Source organism: Theobroma cacao, chromosome 9 (assembly GCF_000208745.1).
Source record: "Theobroma cacao cultivar B97-61/B2 chromosome 9, Criollo_cocoa_genome_V2, whole genome shotgun sequence".
In the NCBI taxonomy this organism is placed as follows: Eukaryota; Viridiplantae; Streptophyta; class Magnoliopsida; order Malvales; family Malvaceae; genus Theobroma; species Theobroma cacao.
In genome coordinates this window covers 35325331-35343466 of record NC_030858.1, presented here as the reverse complement: position 1 = coordinate 35343466, position 18136 = coordinate 35325331, and the positions used below count along the sequence as shown (strand labels likewise).

The 18136-nt window shown below is 37.5% G+C and overlaps 5 protein-coding genes and 1 long non-coding RNA gene across 10 annotated transcripts; 3 read left to right on the top strand and 3 right to left on the bottom strand.

The window, feature by feature from the left end:
* LOC18590486 (probable GTP-binding protein OBGM, mitochondrial) lies at positions 506 to 4666 on the top strand. Of its 4 annotated transcripts, none has more exons than XM_018127731.1 (6): positions 506 to 1006; positions 1108 to 1216; positions 1454 to 1536; positions 1707 to 1769; positions 1868 to 3006; positions 4434 to 4666. In XM_018127731.1, exons 1-5 carry the CDS (start codon positions 881 to 883, stop codon positions 2993 to 2995), a joined length of 1509 nt encoding a protein of 502 aa, XP_017983220.1. In that variant the 5' UTR covers positions 506 to 880; the 3' UTR covers positions 2996 to 3006; positions 4434 to 4666. The 4 variants fall into 4 exon arrangements, with proteins under 4 accessions (XP_017983220.1, XP_007016090.2, XP_007016091.2 ...); XM_007016028.2 differs by having other exon boundaries at positions 4424 to 4666; XM_007016029.2 differs by lacking the exon at positions 4434 to 4666 and having other exon boundaries at positions 506 to 721; positions 874 to 1006; positions 1868 to 3148.
* LOC108663470 (metallothionein-like protein 1) lies at positions 4606 to 5447 on the top strand. Its single transcript, XM_018127733.1, has 3 exons — positions 4606 to 4716; positions 4839 to 4919; positions 5013 to 5447. Exons 1-3 carry the CDS (start codon positions 4664 to 4666, stop codon positions 5098 to 5100), a joined length of 222 nt encoding a protein of 73 aa, XP_017983222.1. The 5' UTR covers positions 4606 to 4663; the 3' UTR covers positions 5101 to 5447.
* Positions 6016 to 9340, top strand: LOC108663178. Its single transcript, XR_001929188.1, has 3 exons — positions 6016 to 6401; positions 6885 to 6984; positions 8832 to 9340. It is a non-coding gene; the product is annotated as an uncharacterized LOC108663178 (long non-coding RNA).
* On the bottom strand, positions 6983 to 8674 carry LOC18590485 (heavy metal-associated isoprenylated plant protein 20). Its single transcript, XM_007016026.2, has 3 exons — positions 8593 to 8674; positions 8380 to 8455; positions 6983 to 8263 (listed from the first exon to the last, which is right to left on the bottom strand). Exons 1-3 carry the CDS (start codon positions 8596 to 8598, stop codon positions 7908 to 7910), a joined length of 438 nt encoding a protein of 145 aa, XP_007016088.1. The 5' UTR covers positions 8599 to 8674; the 3' UTR covers positions 6983 to 7907.
* On the bottom strand, positions 11116 to 13898 carry LOC18590484 (putative serine/threonine-protein kinase-like protein CCR3). 2 transcript variants are annotated; one of them, XM_018126706.1, is made up of 2 exons: positions 13851 to 13898; positions 11116 to 13676 (listed from the first exon to the last, which is right to left on the bottom strand). In XM_018126706.1, the coding sequence occupies exon 2, from the start codon at positions 13657 to 13659 to the stop codon at positions 11230 to 11232; it is 2430 nt and encodes an 809-aa protein (XP_017982195.1). In that variant the 5' UTR covers positions 13660 to 13676; positions 13851 to 13898; the 3' UTR covers positions 11116 to 11229. The 2 variants fall into 2 exon arrangements, with proteins under 2 accessions (XP_017982195.1, XP_017982196.1); XM_018126707.1 differs by lacking the exon at positions 13851 to 13898 and having other exon boundaries at positions 11116 to 13266; positions 13386 to 13545.
* Positions 15037 to 17902, bottom strand: LOC18590483. Its single transcript, XM_007016024.2, has 5 exons — positions 17650 to 17902; positions 17195 to 17553; positions 16099 to 16194; positions 15635 to 15694; positions 15037 to 15541 (listed from the first exon to the last, which is right to left on the bottom strand). Exons 1-5 carry the CDS (start codon positions 17738 to 17740, stop codon positions 15335 to 15337), a joined length of 813 nt encoding a protein of 270 aa, XP_007016086.2. The 5' UTR covers positions 17741 to 17902; the 3' UTR covers positions 15037 to 15334.

The window sequence follows — 18136 nt, the reverse complement described above, 5'->3', positions numbered from 1 at the left end:
ATTACAATCTTTAAGTAATGAAACTAAATTCTTGGTGATTCACAATTTCTATTTAGATACAAAAATTACGAACAGAAATCTTCTACATTCATTTGATATTTTTTTTATAATTTTACGTCACGTGTCTATTTTGATGTTATCAATCAAAAATCTTAACTCTTAAATTCTAAATTCAGAATCCTAAATTGTAAATTCTAAATTGTAAACCCTAAATCTTAATCTCTAAATTTTCATACTAAAAGTTTAATAAATTTATGAATAAAGATATCAAGTAGAACATCGAATGAAGGCAAAGAATTTTTATTTCAAAAACTATAGCTTTTTCTGGAATGCTAAATTTTACTTATATATAGAGTATTTCATTCAAATTAAATGCACAACCTATGTTCAAATGACAAAGAAAAGAAAATGAGAAATTAGTTTGTAAATACTCATCGTATTCACAACAAATAACAAGTACTATTTTTGGGCCTATTTATCCTTAAGCCCCTCTTTCAATCTCCATAGCAATCCTTGGGCTCAGATCAGCACTTTCTTTTTCCAATTGGGCGCCAGAAATCACCAATCACACACCCTTTCATTTCACTCACCAGTGAGTCAGTAACCATCCTTTCGGCACCATGGTTTCCGCAGCCTGACAATGACAGCCAGCAAAACCTTCTTCCGAATATCAGGTTTCCCTAGAACCTAGCCATCACCATGTCACCCACACAGGCTGAAGGTGAACGGTTTAAGCCGATCAGAGATGCATTTATTAATTTTGTGAAGCTATGAACATTAACTTTTTGATAAAATGCTTGAGTGGGTGCCTCCTATTTTTTGATTTGTATTATTATCCTTAGTTAAATTAATGAATTTATGAAACTCGTCAAGACCACAAATGTGGGTGCACCGAGCAAAACCTCTTTTGCAATTGCAAACCATAAGCAGATGTTCGAGATCGCCATGCTATATTTTCTCTTTGCTTTCTTACTCTGACGTTCCTCACAAGAAGACCCCTTTACAGGTTTGCTGTGTATCTTCATCTCATTAGCTCAATTTCACGGGTTTGATTCATATCCTTATGACTTGTATTTGATATTTGGGGTTTATGGGCCTCTTTTGCAGGAGACTAGAATGAGAGACAGGTTTACACTCTATGCCAAAGGGGGTGATGGTGGTAATGGCTCCACCAGTTTTCGCCGTAGTCGCCATGACCGTCGTGGTGAAGCTGATGGTGAGTTTTCTCTCAGTGTTTCCTGTCTGTAACCACTCTTTCATATGGTTACATACTAGTCTTTTTTCCTTCATACTACACATGCGTACTCATGCATCGCATACATGGAATTAAGAATTGTGATGGTTGTTAATTCGTTTCATTTTGGTGATAATGAGTGTTTAACTTAGTAAAACTTTGGGAAAAGTTTTAGATTTGTCGCTACTTTTGTTTATGATGTTTAATGGACTAATGTAGGTGGGAATGGTGGAAGAGGTGGTGACGTGATTCTAGAATGTTCCACTGCAGTTTGGGACTTCAGTGGCCTGCAAAATCATGTTGTATGTTATCCTTCCTCTCTCTCTCTCTCTCTCTCTCTCTCTCTCTCTCTCTCTCTCTCCTCTCTCTCTCTCTCTCTCTCTCTCTCTCTCTCTCTCTCTCTCTCTCTCTCTCGTCTTCATTCAATCACTTTATCGAATGTGAATTGTGTTGTATTTGTGATTCTCTGTAGAATGCAGGTAGAGGTGGACACGGAACCTCAAAGAACAAGATAGGAACTCGTGGAGAAGACAAGGTTAATACTTTCAAGATCCTTTCTTTACTTCCAACATTGTACTATCCACTAGTGTTCTATTTAACCAATTGGAATTAAGAGATTCTTCTGTGTGGCAGGTTCTCCAAGTGCCTATTGGTACTGTAATTCATCTTACAAAGGGTGAAATACCATCCATGGTTGAACATCGTTCTTCAACTGATTTGGATCCTTGGGAACTCCCTGGTACACTTGCTAATGATCAATCTGAAGTTGATCAGCAAACTGCCTCCAAGAACTCAAGTATGGCCGAGAAAGTCAAATCAGTGCATGTTGCTGGTCAGTTATCATCTTGTACTGAAATAACTGTGGAGCAATATTCATTAAAAAATAGATTGACTGTGGACCAATCAAGAGGCATGAAGCAAGCAAATGGGCCTGAATCTGAAGCTTTGGAAGAAATTAGGTACAATGTGGCAGAGTTAACAGAGCAAGGTCAGCGAATGATTGTTGCTCATGGAGGGAAAGGTGGTTTAGGTAATGTATGTTATTCGAGTGGTCCAATGAAGCCTAAGACTTCAAAGCATGAAGTCCATAGGGATAAAGCATTTGAGGTTGAAGTATCAAATGATGATCGATCCTCCCTTCGTACTGGTTTGCCTGGTTCTGAAGCTGTTCTTGTTCTAGAACTTAAGAGCATTGCTGATGTGGGCCTTGTAGGGATGCCCAATGCTGGTAAAAGTACTCTTCTAGGGGCTATCTCAAGGGCTAAGCCTGCAATTGGCCACTATGCTTTCACGACTCTGAGGCCAAATTTAGGGAATTTAAACTTTGATGACTTCTCAATTACAGTGGCTGATATTCCGGGATTGATAAAGGGTGCTCACCAGAATCGTGGACTTGGACATGCTTTCCTCCGCCACATAGAACGTACTAAGGTTTTGGCATATGTTGTAGACTTGGCTGCTGCATTAGATGGTAGGAAAGGAATTCCACCATGGAATCAACTGAGAGATTTAGTCTTAGAGCTAGAGCACCATCAGGAAGGTCTGTCCAATCGACCATCCTTGGTGGTGGCAAATAAAATTGATGAGGCTGGGGCTGAAGAAGTATATGAAGAGTTGGAAAGGAGAGTACAAGGCGTTCCTATATATTGTGTCTGCGCAGTGCTGGAGGAAGGAATATCAGAGCTGAAAGCTGGCCTTAGAATGCTTGTAAATGGTGATGAGAAATCAAACTCACTCAGTGTAGAAAACATAAAGTGCTGATTAGCTATAAGGTGATTTCTCTCCTTTTGACATCATTCCTTCTCTGTTCTAGTTTTGCATCTTAATTCCATTTTTGTTAGATAGATGCGTGCTTCCGTTTTATTTTGTTAATTGCTTTTTGAATAAGTAAACCATATGTCATGTTTCCTGGCATTAGGCTCAACTTTTGCATTTATTTCTGCATTATCGGACTTGATTTTAAAGCTCTTTTAAAATTCTGTAGATTTCTCTCCATCAGCCATCAGGACTAGTAGAAGTAATACGAAGGAATAATTTTGTGGGGCTAAAAATATTTAAATAAACACCATCTTTTAAAAGAGAAAAGAATGGTAGAAACCAGTAGAAGCAGAAAGCTTCTCCCAGCATCAGGGGTAATAGATCATTTAAACCCACCATTTATTTATATTATAACTATTAGCTTTTGCTTCACATGCAAAAACCAAAAAGATGAAAAGATCCATAAATATTAAAAGAGAAACATATACAGTGATCTAAACTACATCTGTTGAAAGCAGGTAACTCATCTCACCTACTTACCAAGCTACCATTAATTCATCCAAGACACTCATGACAAGAAAAATATAGTTTTGAACTTTGATGTCTTTATATCATTACACGGAAGAACAACAAAACTTAGTTGTCTGCACGAAAGTGTCGAAGGTTACATCACTTTGATGCCTACGAGTACTGTATCTTACCTTTTGCATGCGTGCTTCATGCCTTTTCTTCTCACAAGCTCTTCTCTCCTTGACCAATTACCAATTGCTTTTTTAATGTACAATTTTCATCATATTCTAACCCATCAAGACGTTCTCATCACATACCCCAAAGTTTCGACATTCCCACAGTTGATTGATTAGAACTTATTGGAAAAAATATTTACACGTGAAAATGACATATATTTCCATTGTGATGCTTTCTCCAATCCACTATGAATGAAGATTGTAGATATCTCCACCTTGTCGACAATAGGTTAGTTGACTTCTTTTTTAAAGCTTGTTAGTATAATTATATTTGGATAAGTGACATTTTCTTGAAGGGCGGGCGGCAAATTTTATAAGAATTCATAAGTGGACATCCATATTCAATATCTCATAATAAGAAATGAGAAAAAGATGAATATAACCCAAAGCAACGATTAGCTTTAGCAACCCATTTTATGTTTTTCATTTTAACTTGGAATGGAATAGTCTTGTTACATCCTAGTTCACATAAAATTGGAAAATATCCCCCCCCCCTCTCTTAATGAACTTATATTTCACTCTATAATTTCTTGTTCTATGATAACAAGAATCAAACTGATCATTCTCCAATTTTTAGGAAAGGCTTATTGTCTTAATTCATCGTGACAAAATAATATTTGTCAGATAAGACAAGTACTAGTCTCGGTATAGTGTAATATTAATAATTTTAATGGCTGTCAACAAGGGATTAAAAGGAAGGGCAATAGAGAAAGATTTGTCTGGGTGTTTACTTGGGGAAGAGAATGACGCAATTGTACAATTCCAAAGACGCAATTATCCAAGGATTTTGCCACGTGTACGGTGAATATACACTCTCCCTCTTTTCAAGTCCACTATAAGTACCAGTCGAGTTCCCTCAAACAAACTCACCCTTGAGATTGCGTTTGTCTATTGAATTTCCTAGTACAAACTATTTCCCAGAAAAATGTCTTCAGGATGCAGCTGCGGTTCTGGATGCAAATGCGGCGACAGCTGCGGGTAATAATTCTTTTTTCTTTTTATTTGATTGGTAATAAGTATAAATGTTATGTGTATGTATATGAGCATATACGTGCGTGTTTAACTTGTTTGATTTCAATCTTTACCTTTGAATATTGCAGATGCAGCAGGAACCTTAACTTGGAATCCTCAGAGAAGACCACCACTGAGACCATCATCTCTGGAGTTGCGACAGTGAAGACGTTAGTATCAAACAAAATTGGATTCCAATTTCATTACCAGTAAACCCGTTTTTATGGGAATTAAGAGTATTGAAATCAGGGTTTAACTTGCAGGAACTTTGAGGCGACCGAGGTGAGCTCTGAAGGAGGGAATGGTTGCAAGTGTGGATCAAACTGCAGCTGCGATCCATGCAACTGTTAGCCGAAGAAACATGCCAAAGACAAAGCAGCAATGTCCTGTAATAATTAAAGATTAAGGAGACGCACAGAAAAGAAGAGAAAAAAGGGTTTGATAGGGTCTCTGTGTGTCTTCGTCTAATAGTGCTTGTCCTAAATAAAACAGCCAGGGCATTTGGCAATTCCTTTTCCAAGGATTTGCTGCTGCTTCGTGGCTAGTTTGGTCTTTGTTTAAATTGTATAACTAGTCGCTGCATTTGTCTGTATGGAGTCTTGTGTAAAAGTGGAAGCCCGGAAGGGGGGAGCTTCAGCCTCCTGGAGTGAATGAATCATTAATGAATGCATCTAGCTCCTTTCATTTGTGTTGTCAAATTTTATTTCTTCCTACAATTTGTATGGTTGATTTGGTCATCAAGGAGAAAATTGTGTGCCAAGTTGATGGCTATGTGATAATGACTTAGAACAATATTGTCAACAATGAACAAGCTCTCTTTGTAGATTGGATCAACCGATGGGATCAAATCCCCATCTTCATCATGGACTAAGAAAAACTGAAAGTCATTTTCATTGGCAATATTATAGTCGGTGGCTTATTCAGCCTTTATTTTGTATGTATTACTATAAGCAAAGGCCAAAGAGTGGCCAAAAACACAATCTAAGTCAAATATATGGTGTAGTCTACTTAAAACTCAATCCAAATTTATATAAAAAAATGTAAGAAATTTAACTTGATATAATTCAAAAATTGTAATTACCCAAATCCAAAATTATTAAAACTTTATTTTTATCTAAACTAAATTGTTGCTTAGATGTAACAAAAATTAATTCAAAGCCTAGTGATCTAAGTACCTAGCCCAAAATCCTAGCCCAATTCAAACTTGAATTAGCCAATGGCAGAATCATCCTAAAAGAGATAGCTGAGCTGTGGTCTTTAGGTATTGGACAAGGGGCCTATCTTCGAGACCATTACTTACCAAGTTACAAAATCCAACTCTTTAGCGAGAAAGTCAAGAGCCGAAGCATGCCAAAGCACTGGCTCTGCTACGACACCGAAGGCTCTCTTTCTCAAGTGTTTAATGCCACTACCTCATCTCTCGAGGTTCTTTTGTTCCCGAACAGCTGATAACCTTCAAGGGCAAACTTCAGAATGAGAACAAGGAGAACCCAAGTGTTTATCTTTGTGAATTGAGAGACTCCTTAAAGAAGAAACGGTTGGGTCAGCATTTCAAAGCTGGATGGCTGATGGGTTTCCTGTTCATGGAGGTGATATTTTTCACGCTATTAATCGTTTGAGAAAACTTAAATTGAACAAACGTGCTCCTTGAGGTAAATTACTCTCTCAGTAATTAGACTAAAACTTTGGGTTTTTTATATAGTTTCTGTCTGATTGCTAAGAATAATTAACAAAAAGAAAAAGAAAATTTTGTTCCGAAACAAGGAAGAGGCTCAATCTCAACTATGTCAAATGGTTATAATAAGCTCGGTTTCATGGAAATATTCTTTTTTTCCCTTTAGGAAATCCCAAATGCTGAAGAACTTGTAATTTAAAATGTATAGTTGTTATTTTGGCTACGTTTGAGTGCTGCTATTCCAGCATGTTGAAACAATATCAATGCTGGAACATTAATGATAGTGAAAAAAAAAAAGGGGAAAAACTAGAAAAGGCATTGCATTTTCATTAGTTGAGTACTTGATCACACATACACATATATGTATATCAGTTTATTTGTAGAAACATATTAGCTTCGGCACTAAAATTGGAATTTGTTTGACCCCTTTGAAATTATGCGCGTTTGTACTTGTGGGCAGGTGGATCTAACTCTGGGGATTTTATTACTTCTGATAAGTGATGGAATTGGTGATTAGAGAGAGACCATACTGGCCTAAAGAGTTAACGCCGACTCTCCTTGTAAGTGAAACTCTTCTGTCCGCCACCTATTTACATTTTGTGGCGAGTTGTAGCTTGTGCTGGAATTGTTCTATTTTGCCAGCAAATACATAGGTAGCTTTGTATCCGTTATTTATATATGTTTGCTGGGTTGAATGTACAAATTATAGAACTTGAATTAGAGCTAGCAGGTGTGTCTTTGTGAATCAAATGCTGTGATTTTCATGTGTAAATAAGTATGTGAACGTTATGTTTATAAAAATTCCTCAATGAAATTCAAGCACCTTATGACAAGAAATCACCTCTGTTTATTTGCTTCCGCTGCTTTAAGTCTACACTGCCCTCACAGCTGCAACCTGAAAAGGAAGCCATGGATGTAGTATGCTTTTAAATGATGGAAATACCCCAGAAAAGTGTGATTGAGAAACCATATACAGTTAGATTGAGAAAAGGGGTGCCTTGTCCATTGTAAAATTCATACTTGGAGCTGACAGTGAACCTGAAAACCTACTTGATGGCATGCCCTCTTATTCTTCTTCTTAACCCAAATAGGAAACTGTTTTTTTTTTGTTTTTTCGACAGTGCATGCACACATCTTCTACTTACCTAGCTGGATTGACTGCTTGCAGAGTGAATAAAAATACTTGAGTTGAGTGTGTGCTTTTATCAAAGAGCCATTAACAAAAACTATGAAATGGTAGATTTTCCTGAGATCTTTTTATTTCCGTATGACAGATTTTGAGCTGCCTAGCCGAGTTGGGTACACTTCATGTATATGGGTAAAATAACATACATACATCTAGATGTGTGTGTATGTATACATCTAGATGTGCATTTGCTCGTACATTACAAAGAAATACAAAAAGGCACACTATATCCTTCTTAGAACCTAAAACAAGGGTTGCAGCGATTTCTTTTCTTTTTTATTTTTTGTTTGTTTAAATTCACATTATAGAACAAGCATGAGGATTCTCATCACTAAAAGCTGAACCATTTTGGTTACCAAATATAGTTGAATGAGCGGGGTGATGATAATAGGAAGGATCATTGCTATCATATCCATGCTTATAGTAATTGTAAGAAGATGAAGGCTGGGGTGCATAATATGTCAAGGGGCCATTGCATTGGTGTTGATTGTAGTAGTGATTAGCAAAACTGTGGTGTTCTGGATTGTAGGGCAACTGCCACAGCTCAGCTCGCCTGCCGGTTTTCCGGACTGTTTTAAGAACCTTTTTCTGGTCAGCCCATCCGGTGACCGTCACCTTTTGCATACTGATATCAATGTCAACTTCGTCAACACCTGTGTGTGCACATGGAAATCCCGAATGTTATAAATTGAAAAATTCTTACATACAAGTGAAAAATCATATAGAAAAACTATAACATTGATTGGTGTGGATAATTTGTGGTACCAACCTTTAACTTTCTGAAGAGCACTTTTCACCTTGCTTTCACATCCAGCACAGTCCATATGAACTCTCATCTCTATGATCTGAGGAAAAAAAACCAATTAAATTAATTAGTACCGATGGGATGATAATTGAGATAAAAGTAACTATAAGAAGTAGAATAATTGAAGTTGTTTAAGTAGAATAATAGAACAAGAAACAAATTGAGACGTTTTCTTACCGTCATTTTGCTTGCTTGGAAGGCTTAGAGAAATCCAACTAGCTATCTGAAAATTCTGGTTTGCAAAGTTTGTATATGATTTACTTCCAGGGTGGATGATATATGCATATCAAAGTCTACTTCCTTATATATAAACCATGGTCCCTCTATGATAATTGTTCTCAATTATTTGTTGTTTATGATGGTATGCATAATGTATGGTTTATGCACCGACTTTTAAACTCCCAACGGTCTTGCAGGGGAAGATTTGGGATCTTGAAGCAAAGTTAAAGAGAGGTGGGCAGAGAGCTTTGGGAAGGCAAAGCCACCTTGCTTTGCATGGGCATCCGCACTTTCTAAGATAAGTAACATGTTTTCATCGACATGGGCGGCGTTGACTTAAACATTGTGGAATGTTAAATAATCAGCTCCACGTGAAATTAGCTTAAGCTGCCATGGTTTCTTTGGACACAAAAAGTTCCAAGAAACTTTTTTTATTGTACGAGTTCTAACATGCGGTAATGATTAATCAGATTAAAGAAAAAAAATAACAAAAATAATTTAGAGATGTTCGTGAGTTGAGTTTAGATTGATTTTAAATTGGATTTTATTGTATCGAAACTTTAGAGAGTTAGATATAACTCTTAGATAATGACTGTTCATAGCATGTTAATTATATATCAACCGTCTCATGCAAAATAAGGCAATGTAGCTTTGCCCATTGAACAGGGAGTGTATTGAAAAGAATTGGTTGTGAGCACCTAATCCAGGTCGTGTTCTTAACTACGTAGGATATATCAAATTGGTTTTGTAGCTTTAATACTTTCATGAGACTACTACAGATCTATAATCAAAACCAGGAGTTTCAATCTAGTGAAATTCAATTTTGAAAAGAAATAAATAGGATGTTTCAATCCCATATCAAATGGATAAGAAAATTTTGAAAAGTTTGTCAACGTGGATGTTGCATATTTTATCAAGTTAGCTTTTTGCGTAATGAATTCGTGATAAAATTATATTAGAATGGATTCAATTTTGATCCGATCTATATCAAGCATTTCTAGTGGAGGCACACATGGATGTTAACAACATTGAAAGCATAGGATGAAAGAGAATATCACGTTAAGTGCTTCAAAAATTAAAAATTTTAATAAATTTATAAATATGAATATTACCATCTTTGTCACGATGCTTCTAGTAAGAAGATACTGTTATTATGCTCCTGATTCTTGTTGTCACATGACCTAAGCTACAAGGTCAAAGCATTATTCAAGAGATGAAAGACACCTCCATCACCATCGTGGAAGGGCTAGACTAAAAAAGTCCAGGAGTGGTTTGAAAGTTGAAATGGGCTCCTTTATCGCACGAATCGTGAGCTTTGGAGATACCTAAATTATTGACAACCGATCCCACCCAGCAATCCTCTGATTGGATCTCAGAACACTGTGCTAGATTCGTTTTTACTAGAAAATGTTTACAACGGTTCAAGCCCATCAGGCCTTGAACTGTCAAGTACTTTGACTTGGAGAACTTCTGTTGCAAGGAAAGATGGTGAACCAATCAAATCACCGTAATCCTCTTAAAATTTGACCAAGCACAGAGCGGGCACCACTATTAAAACCTCACGTTCACTACAATGCCTGAAATCATCACAAGCCCCTTTCAAGCTTTCAACCAATGCCATATTCGTAAAGTAATCCCTTTTGTCAGCTTTAATGCTTCCCACGCCCCTTTCCTGACCAAAATTAGGAACCCAAAGAATGATGGCTCTATGCGTTTTCTTTTCTGTCCATTGCAATGCTGGGGGAAGGGGAAATGCATGAGCTGGGGCTAGAATATGTAATACTGCTTAGACATTAGGCTATAGCTCTTGAACCATTTGGTGTAATTATACAGGACAGGTTGTTCCATTGAAAAATCAGCTGATTCTTAATATTACCCGACCTGATTTAGATCCAACCATGTGGTCATAATGATTTTAGTGGAATCTCCAACACATGCCTATGTTAATCAGGAATTACCTTTAAAACTGTCGAATGCAAAGGCAAGAGGAAGGTGCCAACAGCTAGATTCTAGTCGATAGCTCAGTTGACGGTTTCTCAATGGTAGCATCAAAGATTGGAAATGGAATATTGCCTTAAGCAAAAAGGTTTCAAGGAAAGAGAGTTGATGGGTGGGGGGGCGAAAGAAACAAATGAAAAGAAACCACTTGAGGAGTAATTGCCGCTTTGTCTCCTAAGTACAGGCCTTTGACGTGGACAACAATAGTTATTACCGTAAACTGACAGGTGAAAAGCAAGATAAACTGATAAGAAACCACTTCAAGTTCATGATGAAGGACAAAAGAGAAAAACTAGTCAAATGCTTTGAGTTGTACAAAAGCGACGTAGGGCATAAGAGTTAACCACTAAAACAAGATTATAGGGACCATTTTTGTCTGTGACTACTGATCTTTCTTTCCTGTTTTTCAATCTTTTGGACAACTTTTAGCTTCAAAAGAGAGCACCACATTTTTTTCTACTTTTATTTACATTCAACAAATAATAACAAGAATCAAGAAAATTGGGTTATTACTGAAATGGGGAATAATCAGCTAAGATACAGTTCTGAAAAAAAAAATTGGCAAAGAAAAAGAATTGCATGAACTCTTGTTAAATCTCAATCTGAAGGAATGGAAATCGTTCTAGAAGAGAGGCTAGCAGGGCTATCCTCGCAAAGACTGAGTGCTCTCTCCAAATTGGCAACAATGTCTGTTGTATTCGGTCTCTCCTTTCCCTCCAAATTCACGCAATGCATAGCTGTATAAGCCATCAGCTCCACAGCCTCAGCCTCGTGAATCTCTGGCACCCCAACCCTTCTATCCACCACTGCTCGGAGATCCCCTGCCAATATCCTCGGGCTGGCATATTCTACCACCCCCATTGGCCCTGTCCCATCTTCTTCATTTTTGAAAACAGCTTTTCTTCCTGTCAAAAGCTCTAACAACACCACCCCTAAGCCATACACATCGCTCTTTGCTGTCAGTACATTCAATACATAGTATTCTGGATCAATGTATCCAACTGTCCCAACTGCCCTGGTTGACATATGTTCTTGATCAGATTCTGGTCCCATTAATGATAGACCAAAATCTGAAACTCTAGCTGTCCAATTCGCATCCAATAGTATATTTGACGACTTGATGTCTCTATGAATTATAGGTGGTACGGCATAGTTGTGAAGGTACTCAATCCCTCTTGCTGCATCTAATGCAATTTTGATCCTCATTTTCCAGGAATTTAGAATGCTACTACCCTTTTCAATATTGTCCTTGTTATGTAGATGATCATAGAGGGCGCCATTGCTCATGTACTCATAAACCAAAAGCCTCTCATCATTTTCTTGGCAGAATCCAACTAACCCCACTAAATGCTTGTGGTGAAGACGTGATAACAACGCTATTTCTGAATCAAATGCAGTTTCTTTTTCTTGGAATTTCTTCACCTTTGCGGAAGTTTCTCCTCTTTTAATGGCAACTTCACGACCATCAGGAAGTTTGCCTTTGTAAACCACCCCAAAGCTCCCAGCACCAATCCTGTTTTCCAGCGAGAAGTTGTTAGTAGCATTAGAAAGCTCAAATAGTGAAAAAAATTGGGTTTTCTCTGCATGTTTTGATGATGATGACCCACTTCTCTGGCGTCCTAGTCTCCGTGAGCTGTTGCGCCTGATGGAAAATGATCTTAAAGGGGGGGCGATGGAATCATTATTATCCACAACAGTCGTAATTATATTGGCACCTGTAAGCGTGGGTTGCACAGAATTATGTGTCTTGCAAAGTAAGAAGCCACATACTCCTGCCCATAAACAATAGAAAATAGTGCAAATCCCTGCAAAAGCTCCGATTGATCCCACAATCAAAAATGCCAACGAAAGCCTGTTAATACCTTTCCTTGCTGGAGAAAATGGCTGCAATCCTTGTGATGGGAGTGGTGCTAAAATTGGTGTCAACGGCACTGGAATTGGAAGTTCAGTCTGGCATGATTTGCAAATGTTCCCTGAACCATCACACAAGGTCTCAGAATTCAGATATGTACCACAATTACATGAAGCCTGAACACATGGACCTGGAATTACCATTCCCAAAGGAAGATCACTTGTCGAATTACTCCCATTAGACCACCCAGGACCCCAACAAATCATTGTTAAATTCCTTGTTGTCAAGCCGCAAATAAAATTCAAACCAGCAATAATCGACTCAAATGAAACATCTTGTACTGCATCATAATCAAATTTGGATCTGTTATCTCCTCCCCAGCATAGAACCAATCCATTTCTTCTCCCAATACCACAACCAAAATTGCTTCCCAGTGAAAGACCTGAGAACTCAAAAGCTGAACTAGAAGGAGCATCCAGTTGTCCAGACTCATTATTCCCTTTACAAACCAAGAATCCTGTCCTGGTCAATCCACAAGCATGAGAATCTCCAGCAACCAAATTTGACATTGACAATTTACCATACTGTCTTTGGATTTCAGCTCCAATCTTATTACCACCCCAACAGAAAACTGTGCTATCATTCTTCAAAATCCCACAAGTAAAGCCACTCCCTGATGTGATTGCACGAAACTTCAAACCTAGACCAGGTGACGGAAATGGAGAACCACCTCCTCCTCTCCAGCATCTAGCTATACCAGAATCCACCTCTCTGGCACAAACCTGATCATCACCAACCGCCAGGTCAGTCATCGAGACATTGTGTTTGAAATATATACGCTTCGGCCTAAAACTTGAATTCATTAAAGCTTTAGTCTCCCAACAAAGGATGCTGAATCCACCTGACCTGAGGCCACAAAAGAAGCTTGTGCCACCAGAGATTGCTTCGAATGATACGTTTGGCAAAACTGAAATGTTGAGTCCATTTTGGTAGCACTGGACTCTCTGTGTTGGCTCACCAGCAATGATGCCGCAAACAGTAGCCGTGCCAAAGGTGACAGCCACCGTGGAGGCCGAGCCGAGGGCAGCAACAACAGCACATTCTGTTGCTAATGAAATGATGATAATGGTGGTGAGGTGGAGGGAAATGGTGAAGGAGAAGGGTGTTAGGGTCATTTGAGAGATGGTAGTTTCTTGTTGTTTCTCATCGAAGAGTAAAAAGAAAAAAAAAAAGAAAGAAAGATCAAAGGTGAGAGCACGATGGGGAATGATAAAAGAGAGTTGAGTAATAAAACAATACAATACAATTCATACAAGTGTGGAGCGTGTGGTCCCGTGAAATTGGTGTTTTTGAGAGAAGAGGGTACCTGGTGATTCAAAACTTTCAGAAATTGATTCTATCAAACATTACTTCACAAAAAGGATATACACTTCAATGCACTGCCCTTTTCCACAGACCTCAAGTAACAATCTTTCTCTGCCCTGCTAACCCTTCCTGCTTCCAGAATTTACAGTTGTGAAACCTTTTTAGAGTACTTTAATCATAGTTCCCACAACAAAAAGGAGAGAAAATGTTGGTCACTTATTTTCTAGGATTGATGGGGATAAAGAATTACATATAGTTATATGGGGAATACAATTTAATACAAACAAAAGAAAGAAAGAGATTAACTTAGATTTTGTTGGATGTTCATCTTTATAACAAGCAATCAATTCAATCCTGCATAAGCGCAAAGACAAAAAAAAAAAAAATCTTCCTTGTAGGTTAGCTTTTGTTAGTATACAGGAACAGAAGGCCAGTTTGGTTTATGTTCTGTTTTGATTGTTGGTTGATCTGTTAAGTCACGGGGCTGACCTCGAGAGCTATTTTTTAAGCTAGTTTTAATGAACTTGATGTCAGTATAAAGACGTGATTCACTTGATGTGGAAAATTAACAATTTAACATATATAATACAATGTTGTGACTGGTCAGCCCCCATCAAAGAAACTGTTCTAAACATATCAGAAAGATCTACTTTTATTTATTTTCTTGTCCTTGAACTTGGCCTTCTATCTTAGAATGCCTACCTCTGGGTTCTTTAGTTTAGAGTGTGTAGACACAGCTGGTTCCTGACACGGTAGAACAGCTAGATTAGGTATTCAAACAAGGAGACCAAGTCCGGTACCCAGTGAAGCATCATAGGAAGGCAAAGCTTAGAATCTTTTAGCCTTTTGTCACAAGGTGGAAATTAAATTAAATTAAGCAGTCCTAAATCCAACTTAATTTTAAATTTCATGGAAAACGATAGGGGCTTCCATCACATCATTAACTGTCCAAAAGTATATGGTAGTTGGTATACGTTAATGAGGTAATCAAATTAATACAACACCCACCAGACTAATAAGGCCAAAGCTCTTTACCATTCAGTCATTCACTCCACCACCCGATTTACAGCTTGAATCAAACTCCCAGGGTTTACAAGCAACTCAGAGCTTTCAATTGCGGGTCCTGGCTGAAATAAAAGCACAACTTCAAACTTTGGGGCTGCCAAATTCTTATATATAGCCTTAGATCAATCCAGAAACGACAAGGTTTTCATTAATCCGTGAAGTCTAAAGAAACACAACTGTTCCCTTGATAGAATAATGTAATTTCTAACGTCCTCGATTAATCAAACCAACTAATCTGATTGTAAATGCAGTGTATACTTTGACCATACACCAGAAATGCTAAGGTATGAGCAGCCTTAATTGCATTAATTATATCTTATTTCGATTCCAATTTCAGCTACAGTAAGCTGACATGGGACTTGCCCCAAATAGTAGGATACGAGGAAATGAAACTATTCAGACTCAGATTTCAGCCCAAGCTTAGCCTTCAAAAGGATCTTTTTCGTCTGCATCGGCTGTCATGCTATTATCAAAAGTCTCGTATTGATAATCCTCATCAAGATTTTCCATAGTTCTTCCAAAAACAAACGACTTTGTCCCCATTGTCGTAAAAGGCATCAGACCAAAAGCTCTGGCAGTCTTGATCTCCCTGGCAACCTTCCTCTGCGCCTTGGCACTAATACCAGTCTACAAGATGAACTAAAAGGTAATAATTAAAGGAAATTTATAAAATACCATTTGTGAAGCAACCAGATAAATAGAATAAGCACTAAGACTTACCGAGCTCCTCTTGATAATAATTCCACCCTCTGTTAAGAAGTTTGCCAGGAATCTAACATTCTGCCCAACATGAATTATTATGTATAATTGTAAGTCAATGCTGATAACTGAGGGAACAACAAGGTAGAGACAGCTTGAAAGAATATTCGAAAAGTTACTATTACAGAGAACTGAGAAAAGAATAAAATGGTAAAAGATTGATTCTGCATTCATAAGAAAGTTTGCTATCTTAGGTGATCAATCACATCATGTGCCACTTCAGCCAAAGAAAAGCTAAAACTCACATTTGAACTATTTAGGTTTTGAAGCAAGGGATCATAGAAATGTCAAATTCACCTGCCCTTTTCCCTCCACCAGCCCCTCTTCTTTCTTATTCACCTTACATTACAGCATTTAAAAAACAGGAGTGCACTTCTGTTTAGACTCAGAAAAAAAACGGTGATGCTAGATTTTGATAGGCTCACCCTGAAATCAGCTTTTCGCAGAACTTCCTCTGTAGTTACTTCAAATGTGGGCATTCTGACAGGTTTACGTATTCCTGGCCTTCTAAGATCAAGATCCTGCGTTAAACCACAAAGAATTAGAATGAAAAAATTGTATTGACATACCAAAAAACAAAACACTAGAGTAGCAGCACAGTACTAATTACTAATTATAATGATTTCTAGACACTGCAAAGCCTAACAAATCTGCACATTCAATGTTTTCTTTTTTCCAATCAAAGTTCCATGTTATTGGCTATGATTAGTCATTTTGCATGTATCTACTCTGAAAGCTTATGTTTTTCTAGCAAATATTGTTTTTAAACAATGAATAAAAAACTAGTTGTAGTCTGTGAAAGCCATCTCATAGAATGACGGCAGGTTTTTCTCTATCAGAAGTAGGCATGTTTTTAGGGAGCAATATGGTGTTGCAGATTTTGGTGCTGGTTTGTTTAATAGATTGGGTTTAACTACTGTTTTGTATCCTGGTGATTTCTAAGGCGATGTAGATAGAAAGAAAGGTAGGCTATACGTCTATCCTTGGTTTCTTAAGAATTATTAATTTCATTCACCAAAATGACTTTTATGACCACCCATGCACTTCATTTATCTCTGCAAGTATGATAAATCATGCAAAATGATTCTCTGAACTGTACTTGAAGCTATCAACCATTCTAAAGTGCTTCAAAATATCACTTAAGAACACATCCAGCTATTAAGAAAAGAAAACAATTAGTGGAAAAAGCCAGGAATTACAGATTAAACATGTAGCATAATAAATCAGAAACTTCTCTAAGTTTTAGTAACTATTCATTCATGAACCTTGGAAAATCAATATTTTTCTAACTAGTCTTTCTTCAACACCCTTTAACTTTGCAAAGCCCATTCCTGCGTCATATCAATTCATCCTTTACTTAACTCAATCAGAATCATAAGCCAAACACCAATGTCAAAGTTTATACATGAGCAAGAAATACGTGCATGACAAATAACAAGATCAAAATTTTGGCTTCAGTATTTCGAAAATCCTTCAACACAAATTTAATAAGAAGAAACAAAGATAAGCTTACAAACACACCCTAGTTTCATATGTCGTTCCAGGCGGAAAGTTAGCATCTGGTCTAAAAGCATAATCTTCCCTCTCAATTTCATCCATATCAAACTCAAAATAAGTGGCTGCTTCCTTCAATTTCCAATCCATTCCATCTGATAACGTATTGAAACTCTCATCCAAGTCATCCAATGACGAAAATGGCCCATCTTCACCACCCACTCTAGGACTATAACGGTTACGTGCCCTCCCAAGTTTATCGAGCTTTTCGTAAAAAGATTGAGCTTTTAAACTATCCCCAGAATACCCACCAAAAATCCTCCGTTCAAATTCATCAGCTGACTCATATGAATTGGAATTTGGCTGCTGCCCATCAAACCCATTTCCTGTTTGATGATAAACAAATTTAAAAAAATTGTGATCAAAGGGAAAACTTTAATGAAATTTGCAAAAGAAGAAAAAAAGGGTACTTGAAAATAAACCTGTTGAGAGAAATCTGACACTTTGGAGAAGTTGACGTGGGCGCGATAAGCCACCTTCCAGTGAACCCAACAGAACTCGAGCAATTCTCATTCCTGGTAATAACAAGCTCAGAAACAACCTTTAAAAACAACTACAACAACAAAGAAGAAGATGAAGTGAATCTGAAAAACTAGGATTAATGGAACTTTGTAGGGTTTTTGCCTTCTCTGAGGTTTTGGGTTTTTTTTTTTTTTTGGATTATGTTGCTTTTCGTTTCAGTTGGGCTTTGTAGGCCTTGAAGTTGAATTTTGTTGAACCAAGGCCTTGAGATAGGACCATTAGGATCTCATTATGAATTGAGCCTTCACAAAAAGGCCTCCAAAACAACTTGATTCCTTTTCTTCGTAATTAACTAAAGTTATTCTAAAATAACTAAATTCTTCTTTTTTTTTTTTGCCAAATTCAGTGTGTAGTGTCTATAGAAAAAAGAAACTACAAGGTAGTTTC

Excerpts from the sequence above, each read along its gene's own strand:
- LOC18590486 (XM_018127731.1), top strand. The coding sequence starts at position 881 with ATGTGGGTGCACCGAGCAAAACCTCTTTTGCAATTGCAAACCATAAGC. Across the intron at positions 1,537-1,706 it reads GTGGCCTGCAAAATCATGTT|AATGCAGGTAGAGGTGGACA; the intron begins GTATGTTATCCT and ends GATTCTCTGTAG. Across the intron at positions 1,770-1,867 it reads GAACTCGTGGAGAAGACAAG|GTTCTCCAAGTGCCTATTGG; the intron begins GTTAATACTTTC and ends TCTGTGTGGCAG.
- LOC108663470 (XM_018127733.1), top strand. The coding sequence starts at position 4,664 with ATGTCTTCAGGATGCAGCTGCGGTTCTGGATGCAAATGCGGCGACAGC. Across the intron at positions 4,717-4,838 it reads AAATGCGGCGACAGCTGCGG|ATGCAGCAGGAACCTTAACT; the intron begins GTAATAATTCTT and ends TGAATATTGCAG. Across the intron at positions 4,920-5,012 it reads GGAGTTGCGACAGTGAAGAC|GAACTTTGAGGCGACCGAGG; the intron begins GTTAGTATCAAA and ends TTTAACTTGCAG.
- LOC18590485 (XM_007016026.2), bottom strand. Across the intron at positions 8,264-8,379 it reads TGCTCTTCAGAAAGTTAAAG|GTGTTGACGAAGTTGACATT; the intron begins GTTGGTACCACA and ends GTGCACACACAG.
- LOC18590484 (XM_018126706.1), bottom strand. The coding sequence starts at position 13,659 with ATGACCCTAACACCCTTCTCCTTCACCATTTCCCTCCACCTCACCACC.
- LOC18590483 (XM_007016024.2), bottom strand. The coding sequence starts at position 17,740 with ATGAGAATTGCTCGAGTTCTGTTGGGTTCACTGGAAGGTGGCTTATCG. Across the intron at positions 15,695-16,098 it reads TGCGAAAAGCTGATTTCAGG|AATGTTAGATTCCTGGCAAA; the intron begins GTGAGCCTATCA and ends CATGTTGGGCAG. Across the intron at positions 15,542-15,634 it reads TTATTATCAAGAGGAGCTCG|ACTGGTATTAGTGCCAAGGC; the intron begins GTAAGTCTTAGT and ends TTCATCTTGTAG.